The sequence below is a fragment of the Ranitomeya variabilis genome, chromosome 6, assembly GCF_051348905.1.
Source record: "Ranitomeya variabilis isolate aRanVar5 chromosome 6, aRanVar5.hap1, whole genome shotgun sequence".
Classification (NCBI taxonomy): Eukaryota; Metazoa; Chordata; class Amphibia; order Anura; family Dendrobatidae; genus Ranitomeya; species Ranitomeya variabilis.
The window spans coordinates 427794020-427819262 of record NC_135237.1 but is presented as its reverse complement, the minus strand read 5'-3'; the positions used below and the strand labels follow the sequence as shown (position 1 = coordinate 427819262).

Sequence of the window (25243 nt, the reverse complement as noted above, 5' to 3'; positions counted from 1 at the left end):
AATTTTTGGTCAGGACATCGGTGCGTATAAAAACACGTTTTGGTAAGGAGATAGAAGCTGGAGCTTCCTATATTCCTGCAGATTATCTCCCACCACCATGAGGAATAACTGTTGAAAAAAGAGAAGGACAGCACCTGCCTGGACAAAGTCCCGACTGCATTTTCTCGATCCAGAGAACGGCATCAGGAGCCCCCAGGTGAGGAGGGGGTTACTGGAAAAAAAAAAAAAGTACTCCTTCCTGCACCGTCGTGGTCCCGCAGGGTGCAGAAGACTCAACCCTGAGGAGCGAAAGGTTACATGGAGTGACCACACTCTACATCCCAGCCCACTCCGAAAAGGGCTGGGGTGGGGGAACAGGCAAGGAACAATCACCACGCACTACCCTGAGACACGCTTGAAGTGTCAGAGGGTAAAGTCCTGCCTCGCAGACCAGAGAGGGTATTATGTAGACAGCACCACACTTTTCTCGGTCACTTATTTTGGGAAAACAGTGAGAAGTTACACCCTGTTACCCTAAAAAGAAGAATATGAAAAACAAAGGTAAAAGATTAATTTAACACAATAAGGTAAAAAAGGAGAAAAAGAACAGATCTGGGAACAGATACAGGTCCGCCTCCTACTGACACCAAGCTAAAACTAACAAGCTTAGTCCCAGTCGGGGGGTGTACCCTGCTGAGGAGGAGCTAAGGGTACCGTCACACAGTGAAATTTCCATCGCTGCGACGGCACGATTCGTGACGTCGCATGAATATCGCTCCAGCGTCGTAGACTGCGGTCACACTTTGCAATCACGGCGCTGGAGCGATGCCGGGTAACCAGGGTAAACATCGGGTTACTAAGCGCAGGGCCGCGCTTAGTAACCCGATGTTTACCCTGGTTACCAGCGTTAACGTAAAAAAAAAAAAAACAGTACATACTTACATTCCGGTGTCTGTCCCAGGCGTTCTGCTTCTCTCCACTGTGTAAGCGCCATAGCCGGAAAGCAGAGCGGTGGCGTCACCGCTGTGCCCGCTTTCCGGCCGGCAGGCGCTCACACAGTGCAGAGAAGCTGAGACGCCGGGGACAGACACCGGAATGTAAGTATGTACTGTTTGTTTTTTTTACGTTTACGCTTGTAACCAGGGTAAACATCGGGTTACTAAGCGCGGCCCTGCGCTTAGTTACCCGATGTTTACCCTGGTTACAAGCGAACACATCGCTGGATCGCTGTCACACACAACGATCCAGCGATGTCAGCGGGTGATCAAGCGACGAAAGAAAGTTCCATACGATCTGCTACGACGTACGATTCTCAGCAGGGTCCCTGATCGCTGCTGCGTGTCAGACACTGCGATATCGTAACGATATCGCTAGAACGTCACGAATCGTACCGTCGTAGCGATGGAAATTTCACTGTGTGACGGTACCCTTACTCCTTTTTTGTTTGCCAACTAATGACAGCAGCATACACCCATGGTTACATGTGTCCCCCCATGAAGCGATAAAGAAAAGAATTACCAGTATATCCTTTTCTGTTGAAATAGCGTGTCATTGCTTAAGAACTACACAATTTGGTATTTAGCATACCTCAATATTTTTCAGTTTATTGCAAAAAACTCAAATAAAAAGAAGCAGTTTGTAAAACAACCCACAGACTGTCCTTAGACACCAGATATTGAAGAAAATTTTAAGAAAATAGACATTTGTACAGTCTAAAGCACACCTGAGCTAAGTCCGGCCCGCAGACCTGGCTGTTCCAGAGGTCCACACTGTGCCCTCCCCAGCCCAACCACCCACTGTCACCGCTGCCAAATCCAGGGTAAATGAATTTGTGGAGGAGCTGCCAGCCACGTTATCCACCAATCAACATGTGAAACAGCTGACAATAACGCATTTGTTTTTTTTTTCATGTGTATGGGATGTTTGGTTGGAAATGGGGAGTCTACGGGGTGGTGGGTCTCATGCTGGACATGGGGAGGCTATGGGGGCTACTGCTGTATATACAGGTGCTTCTCACAAAACTAGAATATCAAAAAGATAATTTCTCTCAGTTCTTCAATACAAAAAGTGATGGTCAATATATAGAGCCATTACAGAGTGATCTATTTCACGTGTTTATTTCTGTTAATGTTGATTATTATGGCTTACAGTCAATGAAAACCCAGAAGTCATTAACTCAGTAAATTAGAATACTACGTCACCGCGCCCTCTGATCTGAGCATCACAGCCAGAGGACGCTGATGGCTGAGCCGCACCGGAACGAGGAGCGGTAAATATCGCGCAGCGCTCCCCTCCCCGTATACTTACCTGCTCCTGGCGCGGTCCCTGCTTCTTCCACCGCTGCATCTTCTACCTGTATTGAGTGGTCACCGTTACCGCTCATTGCAGTCATGAATATGCAGCTCCACCTCTATGGGAGGTGGAGCCGCATATTCATGACTAATGAGCGGGACCATGTGACCGCTCAGTACAGGAAGAAGATGCAGCGCTGGAAGAAGCAGGGACTGCAGGGACCGCGCCGGGAGTAGGTGAGTATAACTAGACAGCCCCCGCTCCCCCCTCCCCTGCCGACCCCCGGATATGACTCGAGTATTAGGCTACTTTCACACTAGCGTTAACTGCATTACGTCTCAAAACGTCTTTTTTTTCGAAAAAACGCATCCAGCAAAAGTTTTTGCTGGATGCGTTTTTTCCCCATAGACTTGTATTGGCGACGTATTGCGACGGATTGACATACGTCGTGTACGTCTTACGACGTATGCGTCGAAATTTGGCGACACGTCGTCTCAAAAAAACGTTGATTGTAACGTTTTTTGTCTCCGCCTAAAAAACGTGTCGCGACGCATCCTGCAGCATACGTCGTTGGCTGCAATGGAAGCCTATGAGCGACGGATGCGTCGGGACACGTCGTACGACGCAATACAGCGCTGCAATACGTTTTTTTTACACTGAGCATGCTCAGAAGCAGAATTTTGTTGCCAATTGGCCAGACACCCCCAAATCTATATAAACCTGGCCTGGGCCTTCAACCCCACATATGCCTGCAAGACCCAGAGAGGAGAAGACTGCCAGCAAGACTCGAGCCAGCCACAAGACCCCAGCCAGCCACAAGACCCCAGCCAGCCACAAGACCCCAGCCAGCCACAGGAGCCAGCCACAGGAGCCAGCCACAGGAGCCAGCCACAGGACGCCAGCCACAGGACGCCAGCCACAGGACGCCAGCCACAGGACGCCAGCCACAGGACGCCAGCCACCATAGAGCCAGTGTGAGTATTGCAATTTTTGTGTGCATCTGTGTGCCTGTGCATTTGTGTGTGTATGAGGTACTACTGACTACAGCAAGAGCTTAAAACCTGAAGAGGACCAGAGGCCTGCCATCGTCCTGCACCAGCCAGTGCCATGCTAGAGTCCAGATCCACCATGATGCCAGCCACTGTGAAGACCTGCAGCTCCAGCCAAAGGATTGTCAGCCTTTTGTATGTGTGTGTGTGTATGCGTCTTCTGATTGGGTTCACCTTTCTGCCTTTGTTGTACATATGTGTATTTGCATAAAGCTATGTGCGTGCATGTGTATGTGTGTATTTTTGTACGGCTGTGTGCTTTTGTATCATGTGCCTGCACCTTATTATGCCTTTGCCAATCTTATGCCTGTTCATGTGGGAGGGTATGTGTCCATGTGCAGGATTGCATCAGGATTTGGTCAGGATTTTCCATCAGTATTTGTACGCCAAAATCAGGAGTGGGTGATAAAAGCAAAAGTGTGCCTGTTTTCCTATTATACTTTCCCTCTTGTTACACTCCTGGTTTTGGCTTACAAATACTGATGGAAAATCATGACCAAATCCTGATGCGATCCGGAATGTGGACACATACCATGCATGTTTGTGTGCGTCTTGTTGATTGCATGTGCATTTGTCCATGCTTTAATTGGTTAATTGCCTTTTTCTGATGTATTGACTGTATAGTGGTCTGTGCAGCATGTGGTTTAAATGTGTATTTTTTTTTTATTTTTTTTTAAATCTGATGGTTTTTTTAAAAAAGTCTAGCGGTCTGCAGCTTGTGGTTTGAATGTGTGAGTGTGGTGTTTTTTTTCTATTTAAAAGTGTTGATTTTATTTTACTGTTAAAACCATTTGCAGTTGATGTACTTGTATTTAAAATAAAGAGCATGTCAGCTCCTAATTGTGATTTTTTTTTAAAAAAAAGAGTGAAAAAAAAAGAAAATAATAAAATGTTTGTTAAAAAAATGTCCGTAGTATCATTTCATAAAGGTAAATTTAAAACTGGTGTATGTACCAATGGTGACACATGCAATACAGAGTTGGTTGAGGGCTTATTTTTTAATAAAGGTTATACTGTAAATTTTTTTTTTTTGGGGGGAGGTGATTTTTTCAAATAAAATGTGGCAAATATATTTTTGCATGGTGGGTTCACATTTCAAAATTTTTTTTTTAGGGACATGGAAATTAATGGTATAACGTGCCTTTTTTTGGGTTTTGGTGTTCACCTTTAATGAACATTTCTCACATCATTTTAGCAGGGTGTTTATCTTTAAACATTGCCTACTTTGGGGGGTGGTCTAACTATAAATACATTATACTTATTACAGATACACCAGGGACCACATCCAGTGAGCAGCCCACCAGGACCACAGCCACAAATCTTTACAAGTAAGTTTTGAAGACCCCAAATCTGCTGCTTCAATGTGTAGAGCAGATTGCAAGTGTCTTAACTTACAGAAACACCAGGACCACAGCCGCTGCCGCCTGTCGTCCCCACCAGGACCAGCCCACCAGGACCAGCCCACCAGGAACACAGCCACACATCTTTAAAAGTAAGTTTTGAAGACCCCAAATCTGCTGCTTCAATGTGTAGAGCAGATTGCAAGTGTCTTTTAACTTACAGAAACACCAGGACCACAGCCGCCAGCCTTGCGACCGCAACAATGTCCTCTTCTGACAGCCCTCCTCCACAGCAACAGCGTGAATCGGTAAGTTAACACAAAAAAATGTTTTTTGGTTTTTTTTTTTGGTTTTTTAATTTACATTTTTGTTGATCAGTACATAAATTATGTTTAAACAGGAAGCTGAATCAGATGAGGAGCTGTCAGAAGGGGGCGAGACGGGTGGAGAGATGCAAGTGGAGGAGGAACCAAGTGTAAGTAGTGGTGAAACAGTTGCTTCGCACATCACACTGCACCATACACAAAACAGATTTTCATACATAACTAAACACAGAAAATATATGCCTACATTACTGAGAATTTGTTTCCTTTATTTCAGGCTGCTGCTGCTCCTGCTGCTGCCGCTGAAGGTTCTCCCAGACACTCCCAGAGTCGGCGGACTCGTCGCCGCGGTCGGCCATCAGTGAGTTTTTTTTTGGGGGGGGAGGGGGATTCTATTGGTACTTTAGTATTTCAGTGTACTAATTTGTTTGTTTTTCTTCTTCTTTTTTTTTGGCACAGGCTTCACAGCGTGCTCCCGCAGTAGATGATGATGACGATTATGACATCGACATAGATGATCTCATCGAGGAGGTTCGCGAGCGGGAGCCGCTGTGGAACATGGCTGACCGCAGGCATGCCGATACCAGTGTCACCCGTCGGCTCTGGGACGAAGTGTGTCACAACCTCTTTCCAAGGTGGGAGAGCCTTCATCCTCAGCAGCTGAGCAAACTAGGTAAGTATTCACTTTCACGTGATGTTTTGAGCTGAATGTAATGTATTGCATTTACCAATTATTTTTTTTTCTTTTCATTCTTGTCTTCACAGTTGGAAAGGTTAGGAAGCGGTGGCGGTCACTGAGGGATCGCTTTAAGAGGGAATTCAACGCGGAGATGCAGGCCCCGAGTGGCTCTGCAGGAAGGAAGAGGAGCAAATACAAACACGGCCCGGCCCTCTCCTTCCTGAGGCGAACAATGCTGAGCAGAGTGTAAGTATTCTACAGTCCACTAATAACCATGTTAACCTGTCTACTTAGTTTGCTTTCAGTCAGGGCTTTTTCATATCAATGTATTAATTTCTTTTGTTTTTTCTTTCACAGCACCTTCTCCAGCCACCGGGCGCCTGCATCTTCCTCTGCACCCTCTGGAGCGATCCCTCCTGCGTCCGCCACTGAGGGCCACGTCGGTAGGCCCCACACCACTGTCCCCTCCTCTGACCCCTCTGTCCCCTCCTCTGACCCCTCTGTCCCCTCCTCTGACCCCTCTGTCCCCTCCTCTGACCCCTCTGTCCCCTCCTCTGACCCCTCTGTCCCCTCCTCTGACCCCTCTGTCCCCTCCTCTGACCCCTCTGTCCCCTCCTCTGACCCCTCTGTCCCCTCCTCTGACCCCTCTGTCCCCTCCTCTGACCCCTCTGTCCCCTCCTCTGACCCCTCCTCTGACCCCTCTGTCCCCTCCTCTGACCCCTCTGACCCCTCCGTCCCCTCCTCTGACCCCTCTGACCCCTCCGTCCCCTCCTCTGACCCCTCTGTCCCCTCCTCTGACCCCTCTGTCCCCTCCACTTCATCCGCCCCAAGCAGTGGAGCATTATTGCAGGCTTCATTGCTCGCATCTGATGCTGAACAGTTAGCGTTCCCTTTACCCCACCCCTCTGATCCTGCCACCTCGAGACCACCATTAGGTTCGTGGCATCAGCGACAGAGGGGTCAGGAAAGGAGCTGTGCTCCTGAATTCTTACACCTGAATGCATCCTTCCAAGGCTCTTTCAAAATTTTGGGAGAGCAAGTGACTGCTGGTTTCAACATGGTGCAATCCTGCATCAGTGAAACAAGCCAGGAAACCAGCAGTCGCTTGGATAGGCTACATTCAGCTGTAAGTCCCGATCCGGCCAATATTTTTTTTCAATCCATCCTCAGGAGCATGGAGAAGCTTTCTTTTGAGCAACAGATGCGGGTAATGAATACCTGCCATAATGCTCTACTGCAGGCCGTTAATGACCCCCAATCTACCCACACACCTCCCCACACCTCCACTACAATTCCACCCCAGGCCCCATTTCCACACCATGCACAACCCCAGGCCCCATTTCCACACAATACCCCCCATTACCAAACCCAGCACCAATACTCACACCAGCCCCAATACCAAACCCAGCCCCAATCCCCACACCAGCCCCATTACCCAACCCAGCCCCATTACCCAACCCAGTCCCAATACCCAACCCAGTCCCCACAACCATCCCGGCCCCCAGACCAAATTCCTTCCCCAATGTTTTCTTTACCCAGCTTTTCTCTTCCCCCTACCCCAACACCACCCCCCTCTGGTCAGCCTCTTGGTTTTACCCCCCCTTCCACTGCACCCCAAACAAGTAGGGTTTCCCCACCTATCGACGTGGTCCAACCTTCCTGCCCCTCCTCCCCTCATATCTCCACCCCACACTTTGAAGACTTGTAATATAGTTTTGTAAATGTTTATGTAAATGTTATTTAAAAAAATTTGCAAAGTTTTTTAAAAAAAAGTTTGAAAATAAAAAATATCTAATTTTTGGGCAAAAATTAAAAAAAAAAAAAAAAAAAAAAGTTAAAATAAAATTCTGATTAAAATTCTACTCTGTGTGTGTGTGGATTTATTAAGGTAATACGGCAACTAAATAAAAAAGGTAACAAAAACAAACACCAGACGTGTTAAAGGTATAACATATTGGTTTTACTAGCAAGAAAACCACGCTTTTGGTTTTTTGGTTTTTTTTTTCTGAAGAAACACATTTTTTACATAAACAAACACATGGAAAACAGGTTACACAATCATGTCTTGCCATGGGATCCGCCCGACAGGTGACACAAAATAATCGGCAAACTGGTCCCTCATCCTTGTAACAGAACCTGTGGAGCGAACCGAGCTGCTGCGGTAGTCCCACAAGGTGGTCTCCAACTCTTCATCATCCAAGGAAACGGGCTCCTTTGAAAGGACAAAGTTGTGGAGCACCACACAGGCTTTAACTACCTCATCTATAGTTGTTTTCAGTTTGATTGCCGTCAGCAGAACTCGCCACTTCGCCGTCAATATGCCAAAGGAACACTCCACGACTCTTCGTGCTCTAGTAAGCCGGTAATTAAATAACCACTTGGTACGGGTTAAGTTCCGGCTACTATACGGTTTCAGTAGGTGCGGCGACAGTTGAAAGGCTTCATCACCTACAAAAACATATTCCAGGGCTGGTTCACTTGTTCCTGGCAGTGGTCTGGCTGACGGGAAATCGTAGGTCTCTCCATAAAGGCAACGACCCATTGGAGAGTTTTTAAGAACTTGCGAATCGTTGGACCGTCCATAAGCTCCGATGTCCACGGCAAGGAACCTACAGTTGGCGTCTGCAATAGCCATAAGGACGATGGAGAAATACTTCTTGTAATTATAGTACTCCGATCCTGTTCCTGCCGGTTTCGCAATCCTTATATGTTTCCCGTCAACTGCACCCACACAATTAGGGAAATTGCAAATTTGCTGAAACTCTTCAGCACTTCGCAACCAGATTTCCATGGATGGTTGGGGGATATACTCTGGTTGCAAAGTGGTCCAAATAGCCCGACATGTGTCCTTCACTATTCCAGAGATAGTGGAAATGCCCAGCCTGAATTGATAATGGAGCAAAGTCATAGATTCACCCGTAGCTAGGAAACTGAAAAAAAAAAAAATAAAAATGTTAGCAAAAATTGCACAGACCAACAAGTTTCAATATGGCACTGTTAATTTTTTTTTAAGGACGGGACACACAATAAAACCAGCATGAAACAGGTGTAAAAAAGCAGTGGAATGTCCACCAAGAAAACCAAAATTACATGCTGCAGAAAATAGTGCGCAGTATGCCAGCGCAGTATTGTCTGCAGCATGTAATATAACATTAAAAATGACCAATGAAAGAAAAAAAAGCAGTTGCATGTCATCAAACCCAAAAAACTTTAAAAAAAAAACTGCAGAAAATGCAACGCAATATTTCAGCGCAGTATTTTCTGCAGTCTGTTATCTAACATTCAATATCAGCAATGACATTTAAATAAAGCAGTGGAATGTCCGCCAAGAAAACCAAAATTACATGCTGCAGAAAATAGTGCGCAGTATGCCAGCGCAGTATTGTCTGCAGCATGTAATATAACATTAAAAATGACCAATGACAGAAAAAAAATGAGGCTTACCGCAGGGTCACCATCAGCCGCTCCGCCGGTGTGATGGCAAGCCTCATCCTTGTGTCCTGTCTTCGGATGACATCCTCCATTTTTGCAAGCAAAAAATCAAAATGTTCCATCCTCATCCGCACGTAGTTGTGGAATTTGTGTGGATTGTGCCGCAACTCCAGGTACAGAGTGGACTGGACACCCCGGGTCATCCGTAGTTGATTAATCGGATGAATCCAGAGTCGTCTCCGTCTCCGTTGCTGCAGAAGCATCCTACGCCTTTCCGCTGCCGCCTCCTTCTCCCGCACTATGATATCCAGGCAATTCGTCTCAAAGATAACGTCGGTAACCAAACTAGCAATCCTCCCAAGAACACCTTCCATCGCTGCCACAAAACTAAAACCCTCAAAGATGGGCTGTAAAAACAGTAACTATATAGATTTCCATATTTTCCAGTAGCCAATCAAATTTGGGAGCCTCCCATTTTAAAAACGGATCCGTCGGAAAAACGGATACAACGGATGGTAAAACGTATGCAACGTATGCAACGCATCCAGTATTTGACGGAAACGTTTAGCGGATTTGCGACGGATCCGTCAAAGTGCTGGATGCGTGGCATACGTTTGTCACCGTTTTTCACTTTGACGCATCCGTTTTTTCGGCAAAAAAACGGATTTGCGACGTAATGCAGTTAACGCTAGTGTGAAAGTAGCCTAAGCCGAGAGGGGGACTTTCAGCCCAAAAAAATGGGCTGAAAATCTCAGCTTATATTCGAGTATATACGGTACTTTATAACATGTATGTTCAGTAAATGCACTCAATACTTAGTCGGAGCTCCTTTTCCATCAATTACTGCATCAATGCAGCGTGGCATGGAGGCGATCAGCTCGTGGCACTGCTGAGGTGTTATGGAAGCCCAGGTTGCTTTGATAGCCTTCATCTTGTCTGCATTGTTGGGTCTGGTGTCTCATCTTCCTCTTGACAATACCCCATAGATTCACTATGGGGTTAAGGTCAGGTGAGTTTGCAGGCCAATCAAGCACAGTGATACTGCTGTTTTTAAACCAGGTATTGGTACTTTTGGCAGTGTGGACAGGTGCCAAGTCATGCTGGAGAATGAAATTTCCATCTCCAAAAAGCTTGTCGGCAGAGGCCGGCGTCACACATGCGTGTTTTACGGACGTAAGAGCGCAGAAACTACGTCCGTAAAACTCGCATTACATACGGCACAATTATTCTCAATGGGGCTGCTCCTATTAGCCGTATATTACGGTTCAGTATTATACGGCTTTCTACGGCCGTACAAAATCGCAGCATGCTGCGTTTGTCAGCGTATTGCGCAAAAAAATCGCTAATGAAAGTCTATGGGGGCGAGAAAAATACGGATTCCACACGGACCAGCAGTGTGACTTGCGAGAAATACGCAGCGGTGTTAGTGAAAAGTCGGTAATTCAATTGCCGGCTTTTCATTTCTCCTGCACAAACCCGACAGGATATGAGACATGGTTTACATACAGTAAACCATCTCATATCCCCTTTTTTTTTTTGCATATTCCACACTACTAATGTTAGTAGTGTGTATGTGCAAAATTTCAGCGCTGTAGCTGCTGAAATAAAGGGTTAAATGGCGGAAAAAATTGGCGTGGGCTCCCGCGCAATTTTCTCCGCCAGAATGGTAAAGCCAGTGACTGAGGGCAGATATTAATAGCCAGGAGAGGGTCCATGGTTATTGGCCCCCCCGTGGCTAAAAACATCTGCCCCCAGCCACCCCAGAAAAGGCACATCTGGAAGATGCGCCAATTCTGGCACTTGGCCACTCTCTTCCCACTCCCTGTAGCGGTGGGATATGGGGTAATGAAGGGTTAATGCCACCTTGCTATTGGAAGGTGACATTAAGCCAGATTAATAATGGAGAGGCGTCAATTATGACACCTATCCATTATTAATCCAATTGTTGGAAAGGGTTAAAAACACACACACACACACATGATTTAAAAGGATTTTAATGAAATAAACACAGCGGTTGTTGTAATAATTTATTGTTCTCTCAATCCATCAGGAACACCCTCGCTTGGAAAAATAATAAACGCACAAGATACATACCTTCTGGTGAACCGTCTCGTCCCATGATGTAATCCATCTGAAGGGGTTAACTAATATTACAGGCAGGAGCCCTGCTAAATGCAGCTGTGCTCCGTGCCTGTAATCCCCCGGCGAATGAATGAAATGTAGGTCATTGACCTACATTTCCTTCAGTCGCGGTGATGCGCCCCCTGGTGGATGTCCTCATATGACCTGGAGCATGGGAAAAAGTTCCCAGGCTGCAGTTCATGAGAACATCCAGCAGGGGCGCATCACCGCGACTCAATGTAAGTACAGATCACTGCTTTCCTTTCAGCACCCGGGGATTACAGGCACGGAGCACAGCTGCATTAGCAGGGCTCCTGCCTGTAATATTAGTTAACCCCTTCAGATGGATTACTTCGTGGGACGAGACGGTTCACCAGAAGGTATGTATCTTGTGCGTTTATTATTTTTCCAAGCGATGGTGTTCCTGATGGATTGAGAGAACAATAAATTATTACAACAACCGCTGTGTTTATTTCATTAAAATACTTTTAAATCATGTGTGTGTTTTTTAACCCTTTCCAACAATTGGATTAATAATGGATAGGTGTCATAATTGACGCCTCTCCATTATTAATCTGGCTTAATGTCACCTTCCAATAGCAAGGTGGCATTAACCCTTCATTACCCCATATCCCACCGCTACAGGGAGTGGGAAGAGAGTGGCCAAGTGCCAGAATAGGCGCATCTTCCAGATGTGCCTTTTCTGGGGTGGCTGGGGGCAGATGTTTTTAGCCACGGGGGGGCCAATAACCATGGACCCTCTCCTGGCTATTAATATCTGCCCTCAGTCACTGGCTTTACCATTCTGGCGGAGAAAATTGCGCGGGAGCCCACGCCAATTTTTTCCGCCATTTAACCCTTTATTTCAGCAGCTACAGCGCTGAAATTTTGCACATACACACTACTAACATTAGTAGTGTGGAATATGCAAAAAAAAGGGGATATGAGATGGTTTACTGTATGAAACCCATGTCTCATATCCTGTCGGGTTTGTGCAGGAGAAATGAAAAGCCGGTAATTGAATTACCGGCTGTTCACAGATATCGCGCTGAATGAAATCTAAATACAGAATATATATATATATATGTGTCTCAATGATAGATATATATATATATATATATATATATATATATATATATATATATATATATATATATATACATATACTGTATATATGTTTTCCCGAACATTTGAGCACATAAATCCATTAGATGTCGGTTTTGCAAGCCTGCGCGAAAATCTCGCAGTACGGATGCCATACGGATTACATACGGAGGATGCCATGTGCAAAATACGCTGAAACACCCTGACTACGGATCAATATTTTGGGAACATTTCTCCGTATTACGGCCGTAGTACGGACGTAAAAAATGGACCGTATTGTCTTACGCCGAGTGTGACACCGGCCAGAGGGAAGCATGAAGTGCTCTAAAGTTTCTTTGTAAACAGCTGCGCTGACTTTGGTGTTGATAAAACACAGTGGACCTACACCAGCAGATGACATGGCTCCAAAAACTATCAATGATTGTGGAAGCTTCACACTAGACCTCAAGCAGCTTGGATTGTGTGCCTCTTCACTTTTCCTCCATACTCTGTGACCTTGATTATCAAATGAAATGCAAAACTTGCTTTCATCTGAAAACACCTTGGACCACTGAGCAACAGTCCAGTTCTTTTCCTCCATGGCCCAGGTAAGACACTTCTGGTGTTGTCTATTGGTCATGAGTGGTGTGAGATATGGGAAAAACATCATTTTGATATCTGATAGAATGCCCTGTCAGATACATTTTGTCCTAAAATACTTGCTTCGAAACTCAGCCCCCACCCTCGGGATTCAGCCAAAGCAAATAGGCCTTTGAAGCTCTCTCCGTGGGGCTGAAAGACCATGTGTCTCTGAGCACCTAGTTCCGCAATTATCACAGGGGTGTGAATTCTTGTGCAGGACCAGCTACCTGGCTTCCTTTTTTGACTCAGACATATTGTGAGACCAAAGATCCCAGATTAAATCAGCACAAGGCTCAGATATTGAAACTAGAAAATGACCTATAATAACAGAATGCAATATCTTTGAGCCTAGCCGAGCACATAATTGGAATCGGCATTCCTTCCCCCAACATCCCCGTACCTGGCAGCCACCTGTAGAACTCTGCGTTATTGTGTTATAAGGCATAGCTACCAGGAATTCCATACAGTAGGCATATTTGGTTACCCTGCGCAGATTAACGCCAGCAAAACCCAGTGGCGCCGATGCCATTCCATTCAGAGCTTCGGGCGGAAAGATATGAGTGTCCACGGTTCCAGACAGAAAATCATACTCAAATATGGGAGGAGAGAGGCTGCACAAGCCCAGGGGTGGGTGCAGCGTGTGGGAAGGGGCAATCTAGGGGATAATAGGCAGCTCCTCATTTTGGACTCAGTCTTTCTACTGGCAGGAGGCCCGTTAGCCGACGCGGCCAGAAAATCATGTAACAAACATTTGGACCTGTGATCCATCAGTGCCTCCCTGTGGTCACATGCTACATAACACGTTAATTGCAACTTATCTATACCTACCCTTATACTACACTTGACTGTACACTGACATATCTGTTCTTGTAAATATATACCTATATATTACTAGTGTGCCTTTAGGCGATTAAATATAAAATTAATCTCGAGCTGCTCTTTTCTCGATTCACGAATCCCCACGTCCGCATGCTCCGTTGGTTATTATACGCTACTCTGGGTTGGTTTCTGACATGATATAATCCTGTTGTTGGATGGGGCTTATGTAGAACGAGAAACTGGTGACAGCATACCGTACTATGTTGCTGAGGAACACTGATGGTGACTGCCGGGAGGTTTACATATATGTCCCCAGCCTGGACTGGTGATGTATATCCCCACCTCACTGGGAGCTCCTCAATAACTCGTACCTATAAGGGAAGCCTCTCCAGCGACTATTTGGCCTCAGTGCAATTCCCTGACTGACCTGTGGCAAGTGATGGCGCCAGAGAGCCGATCCCTGCTGGGTCCTTCTCTCCCCTCCCCGGAGGTGAGTGAAGTCGACACACTCCTTCCCCTGTGCTGTACGTCACAAGTGGCTTGACACAAGGAATACGACACTTGAAGCCCATGTCCTGGATACGTCTGTGTGTGGTAGCTCTTAAAGAAATGACTCAAGCAGCAGTCCACGCCTTCTAAATCTCCCCCCCAATTTTCAAATGGCCTTTTCTTAACAATCCTTTCAAGGCTGCAGTTATCCCGGTTGTTTGTGCACCTTTTTCTACCACACTTCATCCTTCCACTCAACTTTCCATTAATATGCTTGGATACAGCACTCTGAACAGCCAGCTTCTTTAGCAATGACCTTTTGTGGCTTACCCTCCTTGTGGAGTGTGTCAGTGACTGCCTTCTGGACATCTGTCAAGTCAGCAGTATTCCCTTTTTAAACGCTTAGGAAGCCTTTGCAGGTATTTTTTTGTTCATTACTCCAATTTGCTGAGATAAGGGCTTTTGGGTTTTCATTGGTTGCAAACCATAATCAACATTAACAGAAATAAACACTTGACATAGATCACTCTGTTTGTAATGACTACATAATATACGAGTTTCACTTTTTGTATTCAAGAACTGAAATAAATTAACTTTTTGATGATATTCTAATTTTGTGAGACGCACCTGTAGAAGTGGCTGTGTGTGGGCTCAAACGGTATACAGGGTGATATCAGCATACTTAATTCAGCTCAATATTAAGTAATACAATTATTAATCTAAAATAATTATACTTAACATGTTAATATTAATATGGAGCAGAATTAAATTTCAGCCTGTTAGTTCGGCCCTCCACAGTAACTGTTTCTCATGAGGCCCCTCAGGAAAATTAAATGCCCACCCCTGGTCTAAAGCATCAATACCCATTAGATATCTGTAGCTAAAACATCTCAAGGAGATTTAAGAAAATATATATATGTGACGCGCTGCATCCTTCCCTTCTCCTATATACCATATATCTTGGGGAAAATTTGGAAGATCCTCAATTTGACAGTCATCTGATGCAGCAAATATCTGCTAATTTTAGTCTAATGTTTATTGGGCTCTTAATTTTGGGACAAGTTGTGCAGGTTTATCTATTAAAAATCTGCATAGAAGACGAGTGCAAGAACTGCCTGCTATATACATGTACTAGTCTGGTCCACAAATCTTCAGCATGAGGCCGGGATCACACATGCGAGAAACACCCCTGAGTGACACATGTTAATACTCGGCCCTGCCACCTGCACTCCGGAATGGAGTGTGCGGCCGCATAGTAATACATGGAGCTGCACTGCTCCTGAGTGCAGGGCCGGGTATTAACATGCGAGACTCGGCTGTGTTTCTCGCATGTGTGATCCCGGCCTAAATCAGACCCTGCCTACGTGATTGTAGCCAGGCATACATTTTTCTGAAATGCTCCAGCATTTCAAAGGAAGTTGACTTTAAAGATCCAGGAACCCTTGGCAGACTAGAGGCCAGTCTGGCACCGTCCTGGGCCATCTCTTCTTGGTCATTCAAGTTGCCAGCGGTTTGGGCAGCATTAATCAGGTGACAGGATACCTTTTAGGCCGGCGTCACACTCGGCGTAAGACAATACGGTCCGTATTTTACGGCCGTAATACGGCCGAAATACGGTGAAATGTTCCCAAAATAGTGATCCGTAGTCAGGGTGTGTCAGCGTATTTTGCGCATGGCATCCTCCGTATGTAATCCGTATGGCATCCGTACTGCGAGATTTTCGCGCAGGCTTGCAAAACCGACATCTAATGGATTTATGTGCTCAAATGTTCGGGAAAACATATATACAGTATATATATATATATATATATATGTCATTGAGACACATATATATATTCTGTATTTAGATTTCATTCAGCGCGATATGTGTTAAAAGCCGGTAATTCAATTGCCGGCTTCTCATTTCTCCTGCACAAACCCGACAGGATATGAGACATGGTTTACATACAGTAAACCATCTCATATCCCCATTTTTTTTGCATATTCCACACTACTAATGTTAGTAGTGTGTATGTGCAAAATTTCAGCGCTGTAGCTGCTGAAATAAAGGGTTAAATGGCGGAAAAAATTGGCGTGGGCTCCCGCGCAATTTTCTCCGCCAGAATGGTAAAGCCAGTGACTGAGGGCAGATATTAATAGCCAGGAGAGGGTCCTTGGTTATTGGCCCCCCCGTGGCTAAAAACATCTGCCCCCAGCCACCCCAGAAAAGGCACATCTGGAAGATGCGCCTATTCTGGCACTTGGCCACTCTCTTCCCACTCCCTGTAGCGGTGGGATATGGGGTAATGAAGGGTTAATGCCACCTTGCTATTGGAAGGTGACATTAAGCCAGATTAATAAAGGAGAGGCGTCAATTATGACACCTATCCATTATTAATCCAATTGTAGGAAAGGGTTAAAAAACACACACACACATGATTTAAAAGTATTTTAATGAAAAAAACACAGCGGTTGTTGTAATAATTTATTGTACTCTCAGTCCATCAGGAACACCCTCGCTTGGAAAAATAATAAACGCACAAGATACATACCTTCTGCTGTCAGATCAGGTCCCACGAAGTAATCCATCTGAAGGGGTTAACTAATATTACAGGCAGAGCTGCGATAAACCGCTCGCTCGTACCTGTAATCCCCGGGTGCTGAAGGGAAAGCAGTGATCTATACTTACATTCAGTTGCGGTGATGCGCCCCTGCTGGATGTTCTCATGAACTGCAGCCTGGGAACTTTTTCCCACGCTACAGGTCATATGAGGACATCCACCAGGGGGCGCATCACCGCGACTGAAGGAAATGTAGGTCATTGACCTACATTTCATTCATTCGCGGTGATGCGCCCCCTGGTGGATGTCCTCATATGACCTGTAGCGTGGGAAAAAGTTCCCAGGCTGCAGTTCATGAGAACATCCAGCAGGGGCGCATCACCGCAACTGAATGTAAGTATAGATCACTGCTTTCCTTTCAGCACCCGGGGATTACAGGCAGAGCGAGTGGATTATCGCAGCTCTGCCTGTAATATTAGTTAACCCCTTCAGATGGATTACTTCGTGGGACCTGATCTGACAGCAGAAGGTATGTATCTTGTGCGTTTATTATTTTTCCAAGCGAGGGTGTTCCTGATGGACTGAGAGTACAATAAATTATTACAACAACCGCTGTGTTTTTTTCATTAAAATACTTTTCAATCATGTGTGTGTGTGTTTTTTAACCCTTTCCTACAATTGGATTAATAATGGATAGGTGTCATAATTGACGCCTCTCCATTATTAATCTGGCTTAATGTCACCTTCCAATAGCAAGGTGGCATTAACCCTTCATTACCCCATATCCCACCGCTACAGGGAGTGGGAAGAGAGTGGCCAAGTGCCAGAATTGGCGCATCTTCCAGATGTGCCTTTTCTGGGGTGGCTGGGGGCAGATGTTTTTAGCCACGGGGGGGGCCAATAACCATGGACCCTCTCCTGGCTATTAATATCTGCCCTCAGTCACTGGCTTTACCATTCTGGCGGAGAAAATTGCGCGGGAGCCCACGCCAATTTTTTCCGCCATTTAACCCTTTATTTCAGCAGCTACAGCGCTGAAATTTTGCACATACACACTACTAACATTAGTAATGTGGAATATGCAAAAAAAAAAAGGGGATATGAGATGGTTTACTGTATGTAAACCATGTCTCATATCCTGTCGGGTTTGTGCAGGAGAAATTAAAAGCCGGCAATTGAATTACCGACTTTTCACTAACACCGCTGCGTATTTCTCGCAAGTCACACTGCTGGTCAGTGTGGAATCCGTATTTTTCACGCCCCCATAGACTTTCATTGGCGATTTTTTTGCGCAGTACGCTGACAAACGCAGCATGCTGCGATTTTGTACGGCCGTAGAAAGCCGTATAATACTGAACCGTAATATACGGCTAATAGGAGCAGCCCCATTGAGAATAATTGTGCCGTATGTTATGCGAGTTTTACGGACGTAGTTTCTGCGCTCTTACGTCCGTAAAACTCGCCAGTGTGACGCCGGCCTTAAAGATGGATGAATTAACACAATAAGATTGAAAAACTGCAACATGCATAGATCTGTCTGAAGTGTCATTCTTTTTTCTCTCCATGTCGATCAATTTTGTACTTTAATTTTTCCTCCTCTTCCAAAACGCATACCACCCTAACATGAACAGTCCTGTGTGCAGGGAACACCGCTCGGACAGGAGTGGAGATCATGAAAAATAAGAGGTTCCAACTTCTGGTACAATTTAAAAAGTCATCTTTATATAATAGTTTAAAAATTCATTATGATGTGCGGGGGAACAAGAACCACAATCCCCCTGCATAATCGCAATCTTAATAACATTTTTAAACGATTGAATATAGATGGATTTTTAAATTAATTCCACCAGAAGCTGATACCTACATTTTTACCACTGAAACACATTCCAAGTGCAATGAAATGGTGAAAAGCAAAATGCATCTTCATTGCATTCACTGTGTGGTAAAAATTACCTGGCCACAGTTCTTCATTTTTTCTCAATTACAATCATACCAAACATATTTTTTATATTGTAGTGATTAAAATAATATTCAAAAGAATGTAAAAAAATATAATTAAATAATGATTGCATGCATCACATGTTTAAGAAACTCACATGTTTCTTTCTGTCAATGGAGTTGGTTGAAGGCTTGTTTTTTGCAAGACCAGCCGACATGTTTATTAGCATCATTTGTGGGTATGAACATTTCTCAACGGTTATTCTTGCCTACTGTTTTTTATTCCCTTAGCTTATTGTATGGTTTAATTAATTTTATATTTTGATCGAACTTTTATGGACATAATGATACTAAAAAAAATTAATTTTTTAACTGAAAAAAAAGGGACCAATTTAAACTTTTAGACTTTTTGTAATCATTTTTATATACACTGCTCAAAAAAATAAAGAGAACACTTAAACAACTCCAAGTAAACCAAACTTCTGTGAAATCAAACTGTCCACTTAGGAAGCAACACTGTTTGACAATCAATTTCACATGCTGTTGTGCAAATGGAATAGACAACAGATGGAAATTATTGGCAATTATCAAGACACACTCAAAGGAGTGGTTCTGCAGGTGGGGACCACAGACCACATCTCAGTACCAATGCTTTCTGGCTGATGTTTTGGTAACTTGAATGTTGGTTATGCTTTCATACTCGTGGTAGCATGAGACGGACTCTACAACCCACACAAGTGGCTCAGGTTGTGCAGCTCATCCAGGATGGCATATCAATGCGAGCTGTGGCAAGAAGGTTTGCGGTGTCTGTCAGCGTAGCGTCCGGAGGTGCCACCAGGAGACAGGCCAATACACCAGGAGATGTGGAGTGGGCATTAGGAGGGCAGCAACCCAGCAGCAGGACCGCTACCTCAGCTTTTGTGCAAGGAGGAACAGGAGGAGCACTGTCAGAGCCCTGCAAAATGAACTCCTGCAGGCCACAAATGTTAGAAACCGACTCCATGAGGATGGTCTGAGTGCCCGACGTCCACAGATGGGGGTTGTGTTCACAGCCCAACACCGTGCAGGACGCTTGGCATTTGCTACAGAACACCAGGATTGGCAAATTCGCCATTGGCGCTTTGTGCTCTTCACAGATGATAACAGGTTCACACTGAGCACATGCGAGTGTATGGAGATGCCGTGGAGAGCGATCTGCTGCCTGCAACATCCTTCAGCATGACCGGTTTGGCAGTGGGTCAGTAATATTGTGGGGTGGCATTTCTTTGGAGGGCCGCACAGCCCTCCATGTGTTCGCCAGAGGTAGCCTGACTGCCATTAGGTACCGAGATGAGATCCTCAGACCCCTTGTGAGACCATACAGTATGCTGATGCGGTTGGCCCTGGGTTCCTCCTAATGCAGGACAATGCCAGACCTCATGTGGCTGGAGTGTCAGCAGTTCGTGCAAGATGAAGGCATTGAAGCTATGGACTGGTCCGCCAGTTCCCCAGACCTGAATCCGATTGAATACATCTGGGACATTATGTCTCCTTTATTAAGATGTGTAGTAGAGGGGTGACAAGGACACTAAACTTCAGGAGGGCAAATTTCCAACGGATGAGAGAGGATCTTGGTGCAATTAACTGGGACGATATCCTGAGACATAAAAGTACACAAAGAAAATGGGAGACATTTATTAGCATCCTGGATAGGACCTGTGCACAGTATATACCGTATGGGAATAAACATACCAGAAATAGGAGGAAACCAATATGGCTAAATAGAGCTGTAAGGGGCGCAATAAGGGACAAAAAGAAAGCATTTAGAGAATTAAAGGAAGTAGGTAGTGAGGAGGCATTAAATAAATACAAAAAATTAAATAAATTATGTAAAAAGCAAATCAAGGCAGCAAAGATTGAGACAGAGAGACTCATTGCTAGAGAGCAAAAATAACCCCAAAATATTCTTTAACTACATAAATAGTAAGAAACTAAAAAATGATAGTGTTGGCCCCCTTAAAAATAGTCTGGGTGAAATGGTGGATGAGGATGAGGAAAAAGCCAATATGCTAAATGACTTTTTTTCATCAGTATTTACAAAAGAAAATCCCATGGCAGCCAATATGACTAGTGATAATAATTCCCAATTTAATGTTACCTGCTTAACCCAGCAGGAAGTACGGCGGCGTCTAAAAATCACAAAAATTGACAAATCTCCGGGCCCGGATGGGATACACCCCCGAGTACTGCAGGAATTAAGTACAGTCATTGATAGACCATTATTTTTAATCTTTAAAGAGTCCATAATAACAGGGTCTGTACCACAGGACTGGCGTATAGCAAATGTGGTGCCAATATTCAAAAAAGGGGACAAAAACTGAACTCGGTAATTATAGGCCAGTAAGCTTAACCTCTACTGTGGGTAAAATCCTGGAGGGCATTCTAAGGGATGCTATACTGGAGTACCTGAAGAGGAATAACCTCATGACCCAGTATCAGCACGGGTTTACTAGGGACCGATCATGTCAGACTAATTTGATCAGCTTCTATGAAGAGGTAAGTTCTGGACTGGACCAAGGGAACCCAGTGGACGTAGTGTATATGGACTTTTCAAAAGCTTTTGATACGGTGCCACACAAAAGGTTGATACATAAAATGAGAATAATGGGGATAGGGGAAAATATGTGCAAGTGGGTTGAGAGTTGGCTCAGGGATAGGAAACAAAGGGTGGTTATTAATGGAGCACACTCGGACTGGGTCACGGTTAGTAGTGGGGTACCACAGGGGTCAGTATTGGGCCCTCTTCTTTTTAACATATTTATTAATGACCTTGTAGAGGGCATTCAGAGTAGAATTTCAATATTTGCAGATGACACTAAACTCTGCAGGGTAATCAATACAGGGGAGGACAATTTTATATTACAGGCTGATTTACGTAAGCTAGAAGCTTGGGCTGATAAATGGCAAATGAGCTTTAATGGGGATAAATGTAAGGTCATGCACTTGGGTAGAAGTAATAAGATGTATAACTATGTGCTTAATTCTAAAACTCTGGGCAAAACAGTCAATGAAAAAGACCTGGGTGTATGGGTGGATGACAAACTCATATTCAGTGGCCAGTGTCAGGCAGCTGCTACAAAGGCAAATAAAATAATGGGATGCATTAAAAGAGGCATAGATGCTCATGAGGAGAACATAATTTTACCTCTATACAAGTCACTAGTGCGACCACACTTAGAATACTGTGCACAGTTCTGGTCTCCGGTGTATAAGAAAGACATAGCTGAACTGGAGCGGGTGCAGAGAAGAGCAACCAAGGTTATTAGAGGACTGGGGGGGTCTGCCATACCAAGATAGGTTATTACACTTGGGGCTATTTAGTTTGGAAAAACGAAGACTAAGGGGTGATCTTATGTTAATGTATAAATATATGAGGGGACAGTACAAAGACCTTTCTGCTGATCTTTTTAATCATAGACCGGTGACAGGGACAAGGGGGCATCCTCCACGTCTGGAGGAAAAAAGGTTTAAGCATAATAACAGACGCGGATTCTTTACTGTAAGAGCAGTGAGACTATGGAACTCTCTGCCGTATGAGGTTGTAATGAGTGATTCATTACTTAAATTTAAGAGGGGACTGGATACCTTTCTGGAAAAGTATAATATTACAGGGTATATATATTAGATTCCTTGATAAGGCGTTGATCCAGGGAACTAGTCTGATTGCCGTATGTGGGGTCGGGAAGGAATTTTTTTCCCCATGATGGAGCTTACTCTTACCACATGGGGGTTTTTTGCCTTCCCCTGGATCAACATGTTAGGGCATGCTAGGCTATGGGTTGAACTAGATGGACTTAAAGTCTTCCTTCAACCTTAATAACTATGTAACTATGTCTCGCACCATCCACCAACGTCACGCTGCACCAGACTGTCCAGGAGTTGGCGGATGCTTTAGTCCAGGTCCGGGAGGAGATCCCTGAGGAGGAGACCATCCGCCGCCTCATCAGGAGCATGCCCAGGCGTTGAAGGGAGGTTATACAGGCACGTGGCGGCCACACACACTACTGAGCATCATTTCCTTGTCTTGAGGCATTTCCATTGAAGTTGGATCAGCCTGTAACTTAATTTTCCACTTTGATTTTAAGCATCATTCCAACTCCAGACCTCCGTGGGATATTTTTTGTGATTTACGTTGATCATTTTTAGGTTTTATTGTTCTCAACACATTTCACTATGTAATGAATTAAGATTTACAACTGGAATGTTTCATTCAGTGATATCTAGGATGTGGGATTTTAGTGTTCCCTTTATTTTTTTGAGCAGTGTATATTTAAAAGCATTTGGTGAACGTTGAGCTTGATGGACTGTGGTCTTTTTTTCGACCCATGTAAGATTCATAACCTTTCAAGAGTCGCTCGTCGGATCAGAGCTAGCTATGGTCGCTGATGTTAGCGGTAAGTGCTGGCTGTATACGACATCACCATATAACTTCAAGCAACACAGGAAGTACCACCACAAATGTCTGGAAGGGATTAAGCTAATATTTGAACTTCAGCTTCCAAACAATGAATGTGGGGTTCCCAATTAAGAAAACCAAAGCGGACAGTTGTAACATACAGGCAATAGTTGGTCACGCAGATACATGATGAATAGGGGCTACGGGACCACCATCTTTCCCACTGGTGGGATTCAAGTCATGTAACATCACCAAAATGCCTGAAATGGCATAGCCATGTGACAGACCCTCTTGAATGCTTCCTTTATATCCTTATTGAGTATAAGGGGCTTTCCAATATTGTAGGGAAACCAGAGTGTTGTAAAGTTTCCTTTATGCAATAATGCAACGTCTGAATGCAACTTCATTGATTCTGGCTGCTGCAGCAAAACTATCATTTCCCGCATTAGAATGACCTTTCACCAGTCAATGATGTGAGGTACAGAAACAAAGCATGCTTTTCACCTTACGTCCAGTGAAGGCGGCTCTGTGCAAAGGAGTGTCCCCCATATCGTTCAAAACATTGACGTCAGCTCCTGCCTGTAAAGAATAAGGGGGAGAGTGTCACAAGCACTTGATAAACTGGGCATTTGTTTAAATGAAAGGAAAACAAATGATGATTACATTTCTCATTAATACTTATAAAGGGTTCGCGCACGTGGCCGTATTTTCGATTTTGAGTGCGATCCAACAAAACATATGCCAATGTTATGCTATGGGGTTGTACACATGTCAAGAGTTTTTCTATGGACCATGCCAAGGAAAAAAAAAATTTAAAATTAAAAATTGCTGCATACCTGAGTTTGATCTGATATTCGGATCATACTTGACAATGCAAGTCAATGAGTGCGTGGAAACCATCGGACTCCACTCTGGAAATCGGATTGAACTCAGAGGTCATCAAAGACTGACAGAATGGAGAAGATGGAGACATTTTTTTTCTCCATTTTCACCTCATACGAGAGAATTAGATCACACTATACTCACTCTGATGAGGGTGTGATTTGCATAATCGACCCATTTCTCTAGGGTGAAAGTACACATAGTCGTCTGCACTTACACCGAGTCTAAGAACTCCAAATACCATGCATTTCTCCACACACCCAAAGAGATAGGAGGTGCAAACGAACTGCTCCTTCCTACATCTCTTCTTAGGGTAGCACAACCAAGCGCTCTCCAGGGGTTGCGCCAGTTAGTGGATTTGTCAGGAGCAAGCTCAGACTGGTCCACTGGAGAATTAGCAAATCACCCGGTGGGCATGTCTCATATTGTTTGCTAGTAAGCTCTGCCCCCAGATCATCATATAGACTGACTTCTAAAATGAGAAAAGGAAGGATGGCAAAACGTAGATTTAGAATATTAAAAAAAAAAAACACAACAACTCTTCAATCTTCATTTAGTATCCATTGGGTTAAAGTACAGATGTGTGCCATTGTGTAAGCACTACTATTCCTTCTCTATATGCCTGGACGAGGGAAATCCTGAAACTTTACATTTATCACTAACTCATGATTTTTCACTGCAGATTTACTTACTGGAAATTACAATGTATTACAGTACAGCGTTGTGTATGAGAACATTTCACTACATGTTATATACATGCTGCAGAGAAATCTCTAGTGTAGATAAACAGACGCTGCAATATATGATCTGCAGATTTTCAATTTATGTTGGGGATGTTGCAACAGATTTCACCTTTTTAAATGCAAAGGGTCAATGTGCAGCAAAATCAAGCGCAGAGCGGCTATAAAATCCAGAGTTATCCCCACAGTGGATTTAGCTGCAGATTTTTTAAAGCAGGAGGTGGTTTAAGAATTAAGAAATTAATTCTCACCTATGTCTTTTTAGATTGAAAAAAAGAATTTGTGGGCAACCAAGGGGGAAGGGAAATGGTCACTCATTTTCTTTATAAATATTTTTTATATTTCCCCTTGAACTAAACTAAAAAAAGAGCTAAATAAAACAAGTGGATTATCTTTTTTTCCTGCAGTTAAGACTCCCACTCCCCCGAAAAATTAAACAGGTTTCCCCCATTTTAAAAAG

At 44.3% G+C, this 25243-nt stretch overlaps 1 protein-coding gene across 3 annotated transcripts in view; it reads right to left on the bottom strand.

Moving 5' to 3' along the window:
- OSBPL1A (oxysterol binding protein like 1A) overlaps positions 1–25243 on the bottom strand; it is a 253732-nt gene that overhangs the window by 170479 nt on the left and 58010 nt on the right. For 2 of the 3 annotated variants that reach the window (XM_077270363.1, XM_077270362.1), the window contains exon 4: positions 23666–23740. In XM_077270363.1, the coding sequence (XP_077126478.1) occupies positions 23666–23740 (75 nt within the window). The remainder of the gene's footprint in view (positions 1–23665; positions 23741–25243) is intronic. The other variant, XM_077270364.1, reaches the window with a different exon arrangement.